The following is a 19,487-nucleotide window of genomic DNA, read 5'->3' on the forward strand; positions in this document are numbered from 1 at the left end:
TCATTCGATGTACAATCGCGAGTAACAATAACAGTGAGATGTATGTTCAAAATATCTTTTATTTGCAATTAATTGTTGCATCGTACGCGAGCAATATAGATATCATTCGTGATTATTTCATTTTTAAAAATGTTCCTAGAGTGGCTGGATTTTCTTGTGGAAACATTGAAAGTGAGCTACTTTTTCTCTATGAAAAATACATAATATATGATTAAATTAATATTAGATAAAACATATTTTAAACATATTAATTTTATTAATATTATATGAATTAAAATAGTAAAATTTTTTTATTCCAAGAAAATTTCATAAACAAAATTTTTTTAAATTATATTATTTAATTAAAAATCGGTTATAATATGGTTTAATATGGTTTATTTCGATATAGATGATTATCAAATTCTTAAGCTTCTAAATGAAGTAGGAATTGGAGTGTCTATTACTCAATTTACATCGATAATCAATATACCACAATTTTTGCATACTACTTATTGGAATTTAGGTATATTTGTGGATCTGGAATGTTTAGTTTCAGACGAGAATATAGTGAAACTTTTTTACGAGGTATAATTATGTTAAAAAAATTATATTCTTTAAACAATTATCTTTAAATTTAAAAATTGATTAAACAATTGATAACAATGAAATTGATAACAAAAACGATAATTTAGACTTCAACCTATTACATGTTCGATCATTTACATCAATGGTTGATTTTGGAGAAAAATATGACTCACATACTTCAATTATTAAATGACAATATGTTTAGTATCATTACGGATGTCACAATTGCTATATCAAAAGACAATGATTATATTTTGTATGATGTATACAATCATTGCAAAAATTACGGTGGTTTGTTAAATATTACGAAACTTGGTACCTGGACTAAAAACAATGGATTACAAATTATTTTAGAGACAAATAAATTTTCCAGAAGATGGAATTATCACAGGATGAAAATAAAAGTTGCTGGTCTTGTAAGTATATTCAAATAATTATTACAAAATAAAAAAGTAAAAATTGAAAAAATAATAAAAAAATTTACAAAATTTATGAATATGATTATCAAATTTACTTTATTTAACATTTTAATAAGAATATCATTAATAATAATATCATATCATAAATGGTGACAGGCAAAGTATCTAATAAATTCATGATGCAATTATTCATACATAGTTGAAATATTGAAAATTTAATTGATATTCTTTTTTGATATTAGAAATTTTTTTCCGAGTTTTCAGAACTCTTAGGCATCATCTTGATTGGCTTCAATCTCTAAAATAAATTTATCAAAGGCTGATTCCATTGCTGGCCAAGTCAATGTCTAAATAACTTCAATCGAGAAGTCAATTCTCCTTCTTTGCTATTAATAATTTTGAAATATTATAATATTATCTAATTTGAAAAAGTTTTTGGTCAAAAGCGAAATTAATTTAAATAATCGGTAAAAAGATCAAAATAGAGTAAAATAAAAACATGTCAAATCGTGATGATAAAGAACTTGTGAAACATTATTTTCAAATACTGCGGACAAAGGCTGAATTAAAGCGGAAATAAATGTTAGTAAGAATAAATCGATTAGATGCAAACATAAAAGAATTTACATTATTTATATTATTTAACAAAAGTTTAATTTATGATTATTTATATCTCCAATCCAATCGCTAGACTCTGTTGTGCTTCTTATTCTTGTGAAAGCAAGAATGATAGCATTTTTCGAGATCTTTTCATTTATAATTATTTGCTATTCAACAAAATGAACAACTAAATTCACAGCTTTTGTTTTTCTTTTTTTCTTTACTTTTTCCTTTCCAATTTAATAGTTTTCATTGTTTTGCAAATTGTCAATTAAAACTCTAATAGTTGACATTTGCTGAGGATTTTTCAATTGTGAAGCTCCGCATCCAGAGACTATCTTTTTTTTTTTTTACAGAAAATTCTTCAATTTTATTATTGTCATTAATCAATTTAATTCTGTAGTTTATATTCTTCAAAACAAAATTCAAATTTAAATACTTTATAATTTCAAAATTTCATATAAAATATAGTGACAGTAATGATTTAAATAATTTGTTGGCCATACACTTTTCTATTCTTTGGACTTTCAATCATATAAATAATTTTGAAAATAAAATCTTTCTTTTCAATTCTCACAATCAATTTTCAATCAATGGATTCAATCATGGCACCAATGAATTTGGATAGATGAATTTTAGATACTTTGCTATTTATTGTCATTAATTCTATACTAATAAATAAGTATATTAAGAATTAAAAATTTCAGAATCATTTTCTTTTACATCAAAATATAATTTTAATTCTATATAATAAATTATAATATATATATATTTTTTAAATAAAATATAATAAATAAATTTTATATAAAAATTTATAAAAATGTAATAAAAATGTAAATCGAAAATATAAGTAACATAATATAATAAATTTATCTACTTTTATGATTCTTTTATATAGGTAGTAAAGAGACCTAAAAATCAAAGTTTAATAGATTATCTTCAAGAAGAAAATTTATATGAACATACAGATAATTGGTCTAAATTTGGATATGCTATTATGAAACATATTAAACAACTATTCAATTTCACGTAATTTTTCAACATTTTTCAACATCTTTCAATATTATAATTATTTAATAACAAAATATTAAATATTTTTAGTTTTGAATTAATAGAATTAAATCATTGGGAAAAAAATGATAGTAATGGACCATTAATTGCTGGTTTAAAAAATGGCATTTATGACTTGGGATATTTTCCATCAATTTTGACAAAAGAAAGGTTCAATTATGCAGATGTAATTTTACAAGTTTGGCCTATAAGGTAATGTAATTTAAAATATCTAATTTCTAATCATTTATAAATTTAATATATTATTATAAATAATAAGAAAAAACGATAAATTTGCAATGTTAATTACGAAATTTATATGTACATACATATATTATATACATATATATAATATTTTGAATTTGGAACTGTTAAATATTATAAATTTTTATTTATTATAAATCTTATATAAATTAATTAAATTATTTAAAAATTTATAATCATATATATTTATTCATATTTTTTTTCTATTTTTTATTATTTTTAATGAATATCTGAATTTTTGAATTATAATAATGCAAAGTAAAAAAAAAAAAAATACAAAATCATTTTTTTTTTCAGAACATGCTTTATGTTTCTTACCGTACCTTCATTAAAAGTGGATATGGATATAATCTTTAGACCATTTGCAAGAAATGTTTGGTATATGATTTTAATATTAATAGTCGCAATAATTCTCGGCTTATGGATTATTTTCAAACTTGAAGAGAATGATTCTGCTTATGGATCAACAATTCTTATTATTATTGCTGCATTATGTCAACAAGGTTTATCAATAAACAATTCATGATGAATTACATAATATTAATATTTATTTATTATCAATTATCAAATATAGTTATTTACTACATTATTTAAATTCGATTATTTATAATAACAAAATTTTAATGAAGATTTGATGATCTTTTATATTGAAAGTAAATATTGTTATAGCATTACATTTAATATTTTTGATATTACAGGTTTACCATTTTTTAATAATCAATTTTCAAGTCGTATTGCTTTTCTTCAAACCATGATCTTTGGTTTACTTGTATATAATTATTATTCAGCAGCTATAGTATCTAGTCGATTGAATGCACCTTTAGATAAAATGAATGATTCATTATATTCATTAGTAAATAGTCGAATGAAACTTGCAGCATATAAGGATATTTATTTTAATATTTTATTGCATGTGAGTTCGAATCTTGCATACAACTAAAATTAGAATTTTTTTCATAATTTTGTTTTTATCGTATATAAAATTAAGTATTAATTTTTTATTATTGAAAAATATTTTCTTAGTCTTCTGTGGAAGAAGTTCAATATTTTAAAAAATATTGGGAGAAAATACCAGAAAAAAAAAGATATCTTTCTATACAAGATGGTTTAAAAAAAATGACGACAGCTAAATTTGCTTATCATGCAGATCCTATGAATGTTTATCCATTTATAGAACGTGTTTTTGATAAACAAATGATCTGTCAACTTACTGAAGTTCATTTACTTCGTCCTTCTTCGTTAGGTTTGTGGTCAACGCGACATAGTCAATTTCAAGAGATAACAAAAATAGGGTAAGAATTTCGTAAAAATAAATTAATAAAAATAATTTGTATAGTATATACATTTTAATTAGATTAATATTTATATAATTATAGTCTTATTAGGATATCTACTTCGGGGATTCGGAAGCGAGAAGTGATACGTTGGACTTATAGGAAGCCTTATTGTGATAAAGATAAACACTATGTATCAAGTATAACGATTCATGAAACAATACCAATTCTACTTGTTTTATGTTTTGGCATCATTCTATCAATTGTTATTTGTTTTATAGAAAATATAATTTTTCACACGATTAGAAAAAAACAAAGACAAATAAAAGAATCTGAACATCGATTAAAGAAAAATAATAAAAAAAATGTAGCTAAAAATAAAACTATGATAAAAATAAAAAAACTTATGTACAAAAAAACTTCTAATAAAAAAAATTAATTTTCCAATAATAAATTTCTTTTGTAAAAGTGAATGAATTATATTTTTCTTCTTTATTTTATTTATTTATTTTTTTTTTTTTTAAGAAGAAACATTTAATAAATATTATAAGTTAAAACTTCATTTTTTATATATAAATTATAAATTATATTATTATATAAATTATAAGTTAAATTTATTAAATAAACTATATGAATTACATTTAAATGTAAAAAATACTATGTAATTAATAATTATTCCGAAGTGCATATGTTGTAATAAAAAATATACAATTTTTTGTTATATTAAACCTTGAGGTTTTAATGATGTAAAATGGATACATATTAACTGAGTATTTATTTATTTTTTCTTTTTTGACTTTTTCTCATTTGAAGTAGGAGCTATTCCAGTAAGATCTGCTAATTGTTTTTTGAGTTTTAATAATTTTTCCACTTCAGGTTGCCACACTGATTTTTCTTCTTTAGATTTTAATGTACGCACAAGATTACCCTAAAAAACGAAGTCAATCGTTTTTATAAAATATATATAGAAATAATTATAAAATTGATATTATTAATATATATTATATTGTATTAATATATGTATGTACATGTATTAATATATATAATTTACCTGCATAGCAATAGCTGATTCTAAACTCGCTACGTCCATTGAAACATCTCCATTTTGTTCAGGTACTAAAACTATTTCAGGCTTTTTATTTTTCGAATCAGAAGACTTATTTTTTTCACTTATGAGATCAGAAAGTTTCTTCTTTAAATCTGAGAAAATTTGTACTTGACTGGACTGCCAACCACTTTTGTCATGTTTGGCTTTTAATTCTTTAACTTTAGTATCCTAAAAATAAAAATAAACAATATATATATATATATATGTATATGTATGTATATGTATATAATATACGTATATAATATATAGCAATTATTATTAATTTTTTATATTATTATTATATATTTTATATTATATATTATTATATAAAATATTCACTAACCAGTTCTGCAATTGCATTGTCCAAAGATTTTACATCGCTATGTTCATTTGTAGTTTCTTGTTTACCAGCATATTTTTTTCTTAATGTTTCTATACTTTTATCTTCTATTTTTTTAAATAGAGGAGATGGTTTACCAATTTTGTGTGCCGTTGGAAGTATATTTGTAATAAGATCAGGAATATAACCATAACTATTGGTGGCTAATCCTAATTGCGACCTTAATTCACGAGCAGTACTGGGCATAAATGGAGCCAAAAGAGCCGATAAAAGACATGCCATGTTACAGCTAATACCGATGATCGTTCCAGCTCTTTTTCTACACATAATAAAAAAAAAACAAAATTATTAAATTACATTTAAATTGAAAACGATAACGCCACTTAATTCTATTAAGCGAGTGTTATTCATAAGTACTAACAGACCTGTAACATAATTTAATACATGAAAGTTGATTAACAGTCACAATCAGTTTATAGGACTTATTTTACAGCATAAAATTAACTCATGTAACAATCATGTAGCAATCCACATTGAAGGGTACCTAGGAAATAAAGATTTTCTAATCTCTAATATGATTAAAATCAATTTTTTTATTTTCTCAATGAAATAAAAATAACAAAAATAAAATATATAAGGCATGCAAAGTCTCAAGTCCTTATAAAAAAAAATATAATAATGTTTTAAAAATAAAATATTTATATGAAAACATAAACATAAAAACACATAAAGACATATTCACAAATTACATAATATTATTAAATATTTAAAGCTAACATGCCACTTACTTATCATTATCAGTTCCTTTGATTTTCACCCATGGTTCTTGAAACTGCATATACTGATTTCCATGTTTTGAAATTGCTAAAATATGTTTCAAACCGTCACGTAATTTAGCTTGTTCCATAGCACATATATAAGATGATAATTCACGTTGAGCCAATGCCAATACTATTAAATCATCTTCCTGAAGTTCTATTGGTGGTATTTTAGATTCAAAATATCTTTCCACAAATACTAAAGCCCTATTTGTTAAAAATTTTATTAAAAAACTATAATTAGAATTCAATATTCTTTATCATAAAGAAACACACACCTATTAACAAAATTTCCAAAGTTGTTTAATAATTCACTATTATTTTTAGTTGCTAAATCTACCCAATTAAAATTTGAATCTTGAGTTTCGGGTCTAACATATGCTAGATAAAATCGCCATACATCAGATGGTATACCTGTATCTCTAGCATCAGTTCCAAATACTCCAATACCTCTCGATTTAGAAAACTTTGTATCTTCATAATTAAGGTATTCTAAAATTAAACTATTAATAAGTAGTGATTTAAATAAAAAAAAAAAGTATAATATATTGTTCTTTTTTAATTTAATATATTATATATTATATATATTATATTAGATATACATACCTGTTGCCATTAAATGTTTCAACAATATATAATCTTCATTAGCTGCTAATAAAGAAGCAGGGAACATGATTGCATGAAATGGAACATTATCTTTTGCCATAAATTGATATAGATCAACTTTTATATCTTTAGGTTTCCACCATTGTTCATATTCTTTTGTATATCTTTTTGTAATACTCATATAACCAAAAGGTGCATCAAACCAAACATAAAATACTTTATTTTCAAAACCTTTTATCGGAACAGGTATACCCCATTTTAAATCTCTCGTTATACATCGTGGTTTAAGTCCATCACGTAACCATGGTTTTGCAACTACTCTTGCAACACCTGACCATCCGTTTTCTACGGTTGACAACCATTCCTTTAACTTATTTTCTAACTGTATAAAATAATTAAAATATAATGCATATAATAAATAATTTTACAAATGATATATACTATTAACAATACTTACTTTAGGTAAATCTAGAAAGAATTGCTCCGATTTTTTGATAATAGGCCTATTACTACACACTTTACATCGCGGAGATATTAAATCTGTTGCGTTTATTAAATGACTACATCCATCGCATTGGTCACCACGTGCATCTTCATATTTACATCTTGGACAAGTTCCTTCTACAAATCTATCTGCCAAAAATCTATCACAAGACTCGCAAAGAAGTTGATCTACAGTTTCACTTAATATATAACCTTGTGATTTAATTCTTAAGAAAAATTTTTGCACAATTCTGAAAAAAATAATAATTATATTTACTATTTTTTTATAATAATGTTTAAACAATGTGCAATAACATACATATTTTAAATAATATAAAATCTTAAAAAATTATATTTTATTATGAAATTAATATAAGATGTTTCTTACTCTGTTTGTTCAGGTGTCGTAGTACGACCAAAATAATCAAATCCTATGTTAAACCATCGATAAATATCATTATGTATATCAAAAAATTTGTCACAAATACTCTGAGGCGTCGTTTTTTCCTCTAAAGCTTTAGCTTCTGTAGCAGTACCATATTCATCAGTACCACTAAAAATTTTTATTTTTTTTTAGAATTAGAATTTCAAAGAATGATAATGTTATTATTACTATTATTATTATTATTAATATATCATATATGAGAAAAAAATACATACCTAATAAAAAGAGTATTGTAATTTCTTTGTCTACAATATCTATAAACATGAAATTTATTTGAAAAAATATATATATATATATGTATATTTAATATTCTTAGAATGCTGTTGAATATTATAAGACAAACCTGGCAAAAATATCAGCAGAAAGAACACAACCAATAATATTTCCTAAATGAGGAACATTGTTGACATAAGGTAGTGCTGATGTTATTAAGACATTTTTTTCATCTTTTTTTGGTAATCTAAAAATAATATATAAATTTATTTTTTTTATTTGTTAATTAACATTTATTATTCCTTTTAAAATATTTTGTTTACTAATATTTCATTACTATATACTCAAGCTTACACAGGATAAGGAAAATTCTTTACATCAGGATATAATATAGACGACCAATTGCTTGAAATAATATGCATTTCTTCTTGACTAACTGCTTCCATTTCTTTTTCTTTAGTTGGACTAAGCTGAATCTAATAATATTTAAATAAGATATTAAAAAATTATAGTAATATCTAATTTTAATTTAATTTAATCTATATTTTAATAAACTTACATCAGCTGATTTAGGAGATCGAAAATTTTGTATAGTATTAATAGGAAACCAAGATACAGCTTGAATACTGGAAATAGCTTTCAAACCTCTTTCAAATTTATATTCTTTGATAGAATCCTAAAATAATTAAATTTAAACAAATGTGATATTATTACATTGTAACATACAATTGTACATATATAATTGTAACATATATAATAATAAAAAAAACCTGAATAATTGGATGTGATTCAATATTGGATATCCAATTATTAATATGTTGATATTCTCTACATAATTCATTTCCAATTTCTGTAACTAATACAGTAGACCATAAAGTTACCCAAATACATATATCTGCTAATGATAAATCATTATTATCCTAAAACGATTTTAATCATATCTTAATATCATAATATCTTGATATCTTAATAAATATATAATTAATTTTATAATAAATTAATATGATTTTAATTAATATAATAAATTACCTTAATTAAGTACTTTTTATCTTTCAATACATTATTAAGTTCTTCTAATAAAGACCATAAACCTGATTTATGTGTAGTTTTATAAATTCCTGTACTACCATAAAATGTTATGGCTGACTGTACAATATATGATAACATTTTATTAATCTGTCATTATTATATAAATAAATGTTCATAATATATTAATTATATTTTTACCTGTAATTGAGATATTTCCCATTCTAACCATTTGCTATTAATAATTTTTAACTCTTCAGATGGAGGTATTATAAGTTGCATTGCTGCATTAGTACTAAATAATACTAATCCGGATGATAGTTCAATAGAAGGTAAACGGCCTAAAAAGCTTTCTATACATAAAATAAAACAACATATTTTACAAATTACAAATCTATTATTAATTATATAAAAAAATATATAAACTAAAGAAATGATTTTTTTGATATCATATTATATGAATGATTATTAAATAAAAAATAAATAATGCTTCAATATAAAGCATTATTTCCATATCGCTGCAATTTCAAAATTAATAGATAATAATATTTGAAATATAAATAATATAATACATATTATCTATTAAATACATATTATCATTAATTAAAATTAAAATTATTTAAAAAAAAAACTACTTTATAAAATTTAAAAAAAATTAATGAATTTAAAAGTTATAAAAACAATATAGATGAAATTGAGATATGATATTTCATCATATAGTTAGAAAATGAATTGTTTGAACGGAAATACTCTACCTTTTGGTTCTACCTTTTTTACAGTAACAGATTGTTGAACTACTTTAGCTGCTATTATTAATTTTAATGTATTGGGATTGTCTTCGTTTGTCAAAATATTCATTTTTACTAATAAATTAATAAATATTCACAATAAATAGATGAAAATATTTTCAGCACACAACCGATACATGTGAGCGACAAGTAAATGCAGTATGGAAACGAACACCATGAATGAAGCACATTAATGACATTACCTATTTATTTAGAATCTAACCTCAAAAATTGAGAAACAATTTTTTCATTCATACTATTTACTTAACAACATCCATTATAATATTTTTGATTAAGATGGGATAAATCATATAATGATAACTTGTTTATTTTTATCTTATATAGTATAATGTAAAATCTAATAAACATTCAATAATAGTTGGTAGTACTGAAAGTTGTAGTATTATTACATTTATGAATTTTTAAATTATTACATTTAATGATATTTTATATTTATTATAACAATTGATAAAAAAAAGTTTTAAAAAAAATATTTTAATTGATTTTTATTTTTTTTCTTTTATACGTACAAATTTATAATGGTAAACTAGTATAAATATTAGTATCCTCTAATCTTTTTATTATTTAATTCTGCAATTAATTTTAATATTTAAATTATATATTAATTTAATTTATGTAATATTATTTAATGTAAAATAATATAAAATAAAAATATAAACTTTATTTGTATAATATTTTTTAGAGAGAATTTTATAAAGTTTTTAATTTTTCACTAAATTATATAAAATAACTTTGAAGTTAGGGGAATACCCTTATTTTTATATCTATTTTCACAAGAATTTTTAAATAGTTTAAAATTTGAAAAAGGAATTTAAAAAACTCAAGAAGATGATTATTTTATCTATTTGTTTTTTTATGTGTCATATATTGATATCAGATTGTGCAGAAAATATTGTATTAATTATTGCTGATGATCTAGATTTATTTCTTGATGGAATGGTAAATATATAAAAAAAATATGAATAAACATAAACATAATTAATTATTGTTTTTAGACTCCAATGCAAAATACATTAGATTTAATTGGAAGTAAAGGTGCAACATTTTCAAATTGTGTAAGCTTTTTTTTTTTTAATATCTATAAAATATAATTTATGATAAATAATTAATTACAATTATTAATTATAATATTTATATAATTAAAAATATTTTTTCTAATAATTAGTTTGTTGCATCACCTATTTGTTGCCCAAATAGAGCATCAATTTTAACTGGAAAATATCAACATAATCATTTAGTAGTAAATAATTCAATTAATGGTGGATGTAATAATATTGAGTGGCAAGAATTACAAGAACCAAATACATTTGCAGCATATTTGAAAAAAGAAATGTTTTATACAACATTTTATGCTGGAAAATATTTAAATCAGGTATATAAGTTATTTTAAAAATAAATTATATTCAATTTTATATAAAATAAAGAAAAAAATTTAATAAAAAATTCATAAAGTATGGAGATAAAATAGTAGGCGGAGCTGCTCATATACCAATAGGATGGGATTGGTGGGCTGGTCTTATTGGAAATTCAAAATATTATAATTACATTTTATCTATAAATGGAACTGAAAAAAAATTTGGTAATGATTCATCTGATTATCTTACTGATGTAATTGTAAGTGTATAAATTAATATATATAATTTTTTATAATATATTAAAATAACATTCTTTCAGAGTGATATGGCAACAAATTTTATTAAGACACATAATCCAAATCAACCATTTCTTATGGTTTTAGCACCTCCTGCACCTCATGCACCTTTTATACCAGCACAAAGACATATCAATAAATATAAAAATGTGAAAGCTAAAAGAACACCCAATTTTAATACACAAACTCAAATGGTAATATAAATAATTTTAAATTTAATATATTTAATACAAAATTTCATATTACTATATGAAATTATACTTATAATTTTATTAAATTATATTACTTAATAGGATAAACATTGGTTAGTAAAAAGAGAACCATCTCCACTTCCTGACAATTTATTGCCTAAATTAGATGAAATCTATAGAAATAGATGGGAAACATTGTTAGCTGTTGACGAACTTGTAAAAAATATATATCAAGTTTTAAAATTGCAAAGTTTTTTGAATAATACTTATATTATATTTACCTCTGATAATGGATATCATATTGGTAATATAGTTTGTATTTAAATTTAATAAGAATTAAAAATAATATATTGATTACATATTATTTTATTTAGGTCAATTTAGTATGCCAATAGATAAACGTCAACCATATGAAACAGATATTAGAGTTCCATTATTAATACGAGGTCCAGGAATTATGCCATCAAAAATTGTTGCACCTGTTAGCAGTGTTGATTTATTTGATACAATTTTAGGAATAGCTGGTTTAAAACGTCCATCAGATGGAACTTCTTTTTTGAAAAAAGCATTGCCAAAAGATAGAACTCTTTTAATAGAATATAGAGGAGAAAAATCTAGAAATATTCCATCATCAGGTTGTCCAAGTGATTATGATCTAAACCTTACAGTATGTACTCTATATGTAGAAATATTAATTATAAGAAATATTTGACATAAATTTTATTTTTCTTAAATTTATTATTATTTTTATAGTTATGTGAAAAAGATATGGCATGCAAATGTCAAGATGCTGCAAACAATACTTTTAGTTGTATACGACATATATCTCCGAATTTTAATAATATTTTTTGTATTTTTGAAGACAATAAGGTATTATTATATAATAATAAATTACAAAGTATTATAATTAAAAAAAAAATTATTAAAATTATCTTTGATTTATTTTTTTTTTTTTGTAGCATTACATTGAAGCATATAATATAACTACAGATAAGTATCAATTGGAAAATATTGGTTACCATATGAATCATCATCATAGATTCAGATTGAAGAAAAGACTTAAGAAAATGAGTATTTGTAAACAAGAAGAGTGTATTGTTACAAATATGAAAAGTATATATATATAAATCAAATGTATTAATATTATTAATATATCTTACTTTGTCATGTATATAATATTTAAAAATAAATATTTATTTAAAAATTGATCAATATAATAAAGTTATTAATTATAGTTATATAGTTATATTTATATAACTATATAAATATAAATAAATCAAATATCACATAAAATAAAATAATATACAATTTATCATTTTATATAATTGACTAAATATTTATTAAATAAAACATTCGTTTGTCGGTGAATTTATTTTATGTTGATTATATTATGTTGACTATAAATATACAAAGATATGAATCATTAAAAGTTAGAAATGCCGACGGCCGTCTTACTTCGAATTACTGCATTTATGGAAATCGAGCGAAGGATACGCTGTGAATCTGGATATAAGAATAACTCGCCTTGCTTCCCGGGTACTTCGAGCGAACTGTTTTCTTAGCAAATATTTTTATTAAAGCCCCGCGGTTCGAATATCTGAATAGCAATCGTGCTATTCGGGGGTGCAGAAAAAGAAAACCGAATGAAGACAGAACGCAGAAATATGCTTCTACCATATCCATAAATTTAATCTATTAAAACGTTTCAATCGTTTAAGAAATAATGAGATATACTAAAATTATCTAGAAAAATAATCGATACAAAAGAATATATGCAATGGATTCTTTTTGTAATTTTTATTAATTAAAATTTTTCAATTTTTTTTTATGATAATATGCATAAATATTTGTTAACAAATTATTACACTTCCTCAGATGGTAAATTTTTCTGATTTTAAATAGGGACAAGTATAAAGCAAAATTCCCCGATTTTGCTCTTTTCAGTGTCAAGCACCGTAAGAGATCCTTTCATATTATATAAAAGAACGTCGAATGTTTGTACACTCAACGTTTACTGCTCTATGGGCTGCTTAATTGTTTACACAGATGGTATTTGAAGATAATATAGTATTTATAAAATTACATAAAATACTAATTTTATTGACATAAAAATATATATTAAAATCAATTACTTATTTTATTTATTTTTTTCAATAATATAATTAAATTTATCATAATAAATTTTAAATAAATCGATAATATAATAATTTCAAAAAATTTCGTTTCGTAAAACGATAGGATAATTTAAAAAATAAATTTTTGTTTTAAAAAGTTAATATTAAGAGTATAAAATTTTCGTCTAGAGAAAATATATAAGTCGAATTATGATACAGTGCATTTCACTTAAAAAGAAGCACAGCTGAAAATGCAGCATTGAAAAAGAGAGTTTGTGGGTGTTTCGGTAAACAGCATGAATTCCGGCTCGATCGATTGGGTGGAGGATTAACAGGCCTCAGCTCGAATTGTGAAGTCGTTACATCGTCACTGAGACGTATAAGTCGGCTTGCAAAAAGTCCTTTTTTTCTCTCTCTTCATTGATCGACAGAGCGAGTGATCGTTTCCTTGTGCATTAGGATCAATGGCTTTCGTTGGCTTCTGAGTTTTGAATTCTAGTTTTTCTGCCCCCCGGGGATTTCAGTTTTGTTCAATTTTTAACAATTCATACCATGAAACTAGTTATAGCGTATTCGGTTAGTAAAATATTCATAGTAAAAATTTTATTTCGTTTATATATATATATATATATATATATATACATATATATCCTTAAAATATTGATTGATAATTGAAAAAAATATTAAATAAATTAATTTAAATTATTCATATAAAAATCTTTATGCGCATTTGTATTGTTTATAATAAATAGGATTATTGTAAAAACATAACAGTTTGAATTGAATTTAAATTGAAATCAATCCATTATGATATTCACGTGTAATAAATAACAAAAGTGTTTGATGTATTTTAATCACGATATTCACAACTTCATGATTTGATATAATTCTTTTGCAAATTAAATAATATTATAATTATAATTATATTTATATATATAATTATAATTATAAATAATATTACAAAATTATATATATAATATAATAAATTCTTTCTTGATAAAACCAGTTTAAACGTATTGAACAAAATTAAAGATATTAAAAATATTTACTTTTATTTTTTATTTATTTTTCTGAAAAAAAGACAAGGATTGATTTCTGGTAGATTTTATTTTTATAATTTGTAAAAAAATGTTTATTTATTTTTCTTTTTTATTCTCTCTTTTCTCATTATAAACGCTAATGCGAATAACATAAATTTGCATCAAATATTTTATAGAATGAGAAAACAATGAGTTACAAACTTTCTTCAATAAACTTAGTCTGTGTTGTTCTATAGAATCTTAATTAAGATTCACGAATTTACATCGTACACGCTTGGAAAAATATTATATAGTTAGAAAAGTATTATATAATTCTCTATAAATCTGATTCTATTTCATTAATTTATTACTTCATAAGTTTATATTAAACATAGATTATAAATACAATATGATTCTCATGTAGAAATATTATGCATAATATACATTAATGACATGTCATTTATATTCAGTTATAAAGAATTATTAAGCAAACTTACATAACTTACATATAATTAAGTATAGTAAATACAAATCGTTTTATTCATTACAGAAAAATAAATAAAAAAACAAAATATATTATTAAATTTCTACAAATATAACTATCAATAATTATAATTATAATTTGTCATTAATTATAATCAATAATCAATATATCAATAATTATAATTTGTCCATTAACTAAGAAATAAAAATAATAAAAAGAAATACAGAAAGGAGTGTCAGTATTCCTAATAAAAGATAATTTCAATAGTATTAAATTTCACGACCGATAATAATAAAAGCACAGAGTTCGCATTACGGAACCGCTTATCCGGACAACAGTAGTCAAATCAAACACGAAGCTATTAACTAGGTCAACATTTTGGGTTTGGAGTACTTAGTCCCAACTACTTGGTACCTTCGTCAGTGAGCTATACATCGTATATGTATTTGCACATATACGAAGCAAGAATTTCACGGTGAACAAGAGCAAAGCAGCCGTGTCGGACGGTCTTAAATAAATATCTAATGTAGGGGTCGCACGGGCTCTCTTTGCCCCCACCAATATTGTTTTAGGCACGGCCCTTGGCTAGCGAAGTTTTGTAATTCGAGAAACGAGCGCCACTCGTGCCTGTAACGGACAAGATACCAATAGGTGTCGGAAGATTCTCAGTCGCGTATTACTTAAGTTCTCGAGATATCCTGTCTACACTTTTGTTCCTGTATCCTGCAATGACAACATCCATCGTTCTGTGAATTGTGCAGCTGTCAATTTCCCTATTCTATATCTCAATGATCGATGATTATAATTCTACAACATTAACATAAACATTTTTCAATTAATGTTATTTTCGTTCGAAATTTTGATTGAATGAAATTTTAAAGTGATAAAAATATTTTAAGAAAGATATTTTAGGAAATAAAATCTATTAAAATAGAGTATTTAAAAGAATTAAAATAAGTTTAATTAAATTGCATTGTTCATATTTTATATATATATAAATAATTTTAACATTTTTATTTTTGAAAAAATTTAAATTTACTACTTTAAAATCACGAAATATTAAATAATTTTATAATGTTAAATATAAGATTATAATTTAATAATGCTTTAAATATCTTTTTTATATCTTTGAATGATCTCAATTATTAGTTTTTTGATTTGAAAGTTTAAATATTTGGATATTTTTTTCATCAGAACAAAAACTATTTATATATTTATAAATATTTTTTAGAAATTAAATTAGAAAAGTTTTATTGTGGATTTTCTTTCAGATTTTTTTCTAAGAAAACAAACTGCTTCTGAATAAATATATCTACATATATTTACCGATTCTGTCTTTCTTTTTTGTCCGTTCCCATCAGATGTAAGATTTGTTTTTACTGGTATTTGTTGCAGAAATAATTAATTAATAGCAGAAAGTTCTCCAACTTTGTCGTTCTTTCTCTCACTTTTTCTAACCGTAACCTCTTCTTTATTGTACCGACTCATAGCTGCGCTCAGTTAGCTGCTGAACCCCTTTTGCTCGTGCACCCCTTATTACCGTGTCGCAGCTTGGTTAACGCGAGCGGGTTAATGAAAAGCTCGAGCAAATATAGAATTTCTCGTAAAAACTACAAATTACTGCTGTGTCGGGTGCATAGCCGCGTGCAACGAACTTCGTCCTCCTACTCTTTTCTTTCCCTCTCTCTCTCTCTCTCTCCATCCGCTCTTTTTTTTTTCCTTTTTCCGCCCGTGAAAATTATACAACGGTATAATACGCGAGAATAGGAAATAATAAAATGTTTCTGGACGTACTTCGAAGATCGTGTCGGGATTTTATGACGGAGAATTCGCAGAATCGCGTGCGAGATGAAAACGTTATTCGAATATGTCCGTGTTTCACGGGTTTTTTCCTGTGCCGCTTAAAAGGCCGAAATGAACGTGCCCGTAAAGTTTTTAATTTCGCAAGAATCGTGCTACCTCTAGCGTAAATGTTCTGTGAAAAAAAGAAGCGTTCGTCTTGTTAAAAAAAGAGAGAGAGAGAGAGAGAGAGAAAGAGAGAAAGAAAGAAAAAGACAGGAACACTACAAATATTAAAGATGTATATTATACGCGTTATACTTTATTCCGTTTTAATTAATACTATGATATATCATTAAATTTTGTTGATACTTATATCGAACGATTAAATTTAAGGAATTTGAATTTATCATATTCCGTAGAAAAATGAAAATTGTGAACAATTTTTATTATTTGATCGCAAAGTAAAATTTATTTATAAAAAAAATTGATAATTTTACGAAAGGAAAAATTTATTTTTAATATCCTTTTAATATTCATTTCAATTGTTTTGCAAACTCATATAACAAATTCAATATTACGAAATAGTAAAGTTACGTAATTTATTGCATTTTGTTCTATTACATTTTACATTGAACATTTTTCCATTACAATCTTTTAATATTCTCTTCAATTGCTATTAAAAACTCTATATAATTGTAAATATATAGTTTTTTAATAATTTTAGTTACTTTTTCATTACATATAATTACATACTATAAATTGAACGTGCATTTTTTATTCAAAAAGACTAATGAAATTTGTCAGATATGATTTATATTGTTATTTTTTCAATATTTTTGAAATTTTCTTTTATATATAATCAAAATAATCAAAATAAGCTACGATTTTCCTTTTTTCATAATTATACAAAAATTTATTAAAAAAAAAAAAAATAAAGAAAAATAAAAAAAAATATATAATATTTTATTTTTAAAAAACTTATGCAACTTATACTTCAAATGGAGAATATTATTCAATAAATGAAATTATTAGATCTTATTAAATATTAAATACTATTATTTATTTTAAAATATTTTAATCTATTATAATAATATTATTATATTTAATATTTTTTTAATACTATATTATCAAATTTTATACAATAAAATTTTTTATATAAATAGTTTGCAAATAAAAATTATTATATGAATCTTCTAAAAATCATTTTCTAATTAATTCACAGATTAAGAAAGATTATATAAATAAGATTTACTGGATAACTTATGTATATATATATAAATATTTACTTAAAGATTTAATCAATAATCAAACAGTTTTAATCCTCTATGATCAAATATATTTATATATCATACGTTTTAGGGAATCTAGATCATATTTCTTTTATTTTAAAATTTCAAAAAATTTGAAAAAGTTCTGAAATACTTATTAAAGTAAATATCTACTTATTACTACTAATATATAATCATTCGTCAAATGTCCAAAAGAATTATTAACAAATATAATAAAAATTTCAAAAACGAATTTAGAAATAAAATTTTGATCCATAAATGCTCATAGAGGCCTTAATCATGAATTAATCATTTCTAAACGTATAATAATTTTATAATAATGTTCAAAACGATTCAGAGATGATCCATTTTCAATGAATTATGAAAAAAACACTTCATTTTTACACAATGCCTCTTCGAAGCGATCTCATTTTCTTTCACCCATGCTCAAAGGGCGTATTGTGATTTAGAACTCAAACGTGACGAATTTACGGATACATGCATACGTAAAGTAGAAATAAAGGCAACAATACACCGAGCAACTGTATTACTTATCTCGCATTATATTATTACATTCGTGGTCTCTGTTTGTCAGTTTAAAACCAGGAGCCATTAGCAGGTATTATTTTAGCCGTGATCCAACGTTAGCGAGAACAATGGCGTCACTGCGGGTTACGTCCCACGATATTAAATGAGGCGAAGTGATACATTTCGAGGGGATAGTCGAGCAAATAGGGATGATGCGGTGATGGCACGATGGGACAGAAGGAGGAGGGAGGAAGAGCGATGGATTTGATAGAAAAGGAAATGGGGATGATAGAGGGGGGAGAGGATAGAGGTGATGAAGAGAGACAGAGAGAGAACTTGGTCAGAAATACAAGGGTTTAGAAGAGGAAAGGGAGCCAGCACGTATTACGTTACGCCTCTGGGCTGTGTAAATACCACAGTGCTGTAATCTAGAGTTAATGGTGCTCTCATGA

The 19,487-nt window shown here is 23.6% G+C and overlaps 3 protein-coding genes across 4 annotated transcripts; 2 read left to right on the forward strand and 1 right to left on the reverse strand.

The window, feature by feature from the left end:
* The first annotated feature begins 13 nt into the window (after nucleotides 1–13).
* On the forward strand, nucleotides 14–4,913 carry LOC100578352 (ionotropic receptor 75a-like). Its single transcript, XM_016912529.2, has 10 exons — nucleotides 14–171; nucleotides 389–564; nucleotides 672–980; nucleotides 2,482–2,612; nucleotides 2,685–2,846; nucleotides 3,195–3,400; nucleotides 3,596–3,810; nucleotides 3,921–4,189; nucleotides 4,274–4,507; nucleotides 4,907–4,913. The coding sequence occupies exons 1-10, from the start codon at nucleotides 39–41 to the stop codon at nucleotides 4,911–4,913; spliced, it is 1,842 nt and encodes a 613-aa protein (XP_016768018.2). The 5' UTR covers nucleotides 14–38.
* On the reverse strand, nucleotides 4,883–10,238 carry LOC413796 (methionine--tRNA ligase, cytoplasmic). Of its 2 annotated transcripts, XM_397235.7 has the most exons (16): nucleotides 9,945–10,228; nucleotides 9,391–9,542; nucleotides 9,193–9,309; nucleotides 8,934–9,083; nucleotides 8,723–8,839; nucleotides 8,518–8,639; nucleotides 8,294–8,410; nucleotides 8,166–8,204; nucleotides 7,894–8,058; nucleotides 7,480–7,756; nucleotides 7,023–7,404; nucleotides 6,695–6,908; nucleotides 6,387–6,623; nucleotides 5,602–5,917; nucleotides 5,223–5,447; nucleotides 4,883–5,099 (listed from the first exon to the last, which is right to left on the reverse strand). In XM_397235.7, the coding sequence occupies exons 1-16, from the start codon at nucleotides 10,045–10,047 to the stop codon at nucleotides 4,950–4,952; spliced, it is 2,883 nt and encodes a 960-aa protein (XP_397235.3). In that variant the 5' UTR covers nucleotides 10,048–10,228; the 3' UTR covers nucleotides 4,883–4,949. The 2 variants fall into 2 exon arrangements, with proteins under 2 accessions (XP_397235.3, XP_016768374.1); XM_016912885.2 differs by lacking the exons at nucleotides 4,883–5,099; nucleotides 5,223–5,447; nucleotides 5,602–5,917 and adding an exon at nucleotides 6,024–6,142 and having other exon boundaries at nucleotides 9,945–10,238.
* A 538-nt stretch (nucleotides 10,239–10,776) lies between these two features.
* LOC550869 (N-acetylglucosamine-6-sulfatase) lies at nucleotides 10,777–13,050 on the forward strand. Its single transcript, XM_006558125.3, has 9 exons — nucleotides 10,777–10,937; nucleotides 10,994–11,053; nucleotides 11,164–11,370; nucleotides 11,451–11,612; nucleotides 11,673–11,843; nucleotides 11,943–12,144; nucleotides 12,215–12,507; nucleotides 12,594–12,710; nucleotides 12,800–13,050. Exons 1-9 carry the CDS (start codon nucleotides 10,827–10,829, stop codon nucleotides 12,965–12,967), a joined length of 1,491 nt encoding a protein of 496 aa, XP_006558188.1. The 5' UTR covers nucleotides 10,777–10,826; the 3' UTR covers nucleotides 12,968–13,050.
* Nucleotides 13,051–19,487: the final 6,437 nt, after the last annotated feature.

The sequence above is a fragment of the Apis mellifera genome, linkage group LG6 (assembly GCF_003254395.2).
Source record: "Apis mellifera strain DH4 linkage group LG6, Amel_HAv3.1, whole genome shotgun sequence".
NCBI lineage: Eukaryota > Metazoa > Arthropoda > Insecta > Hymenoptera > Apidae > Apis > Apis mellifera.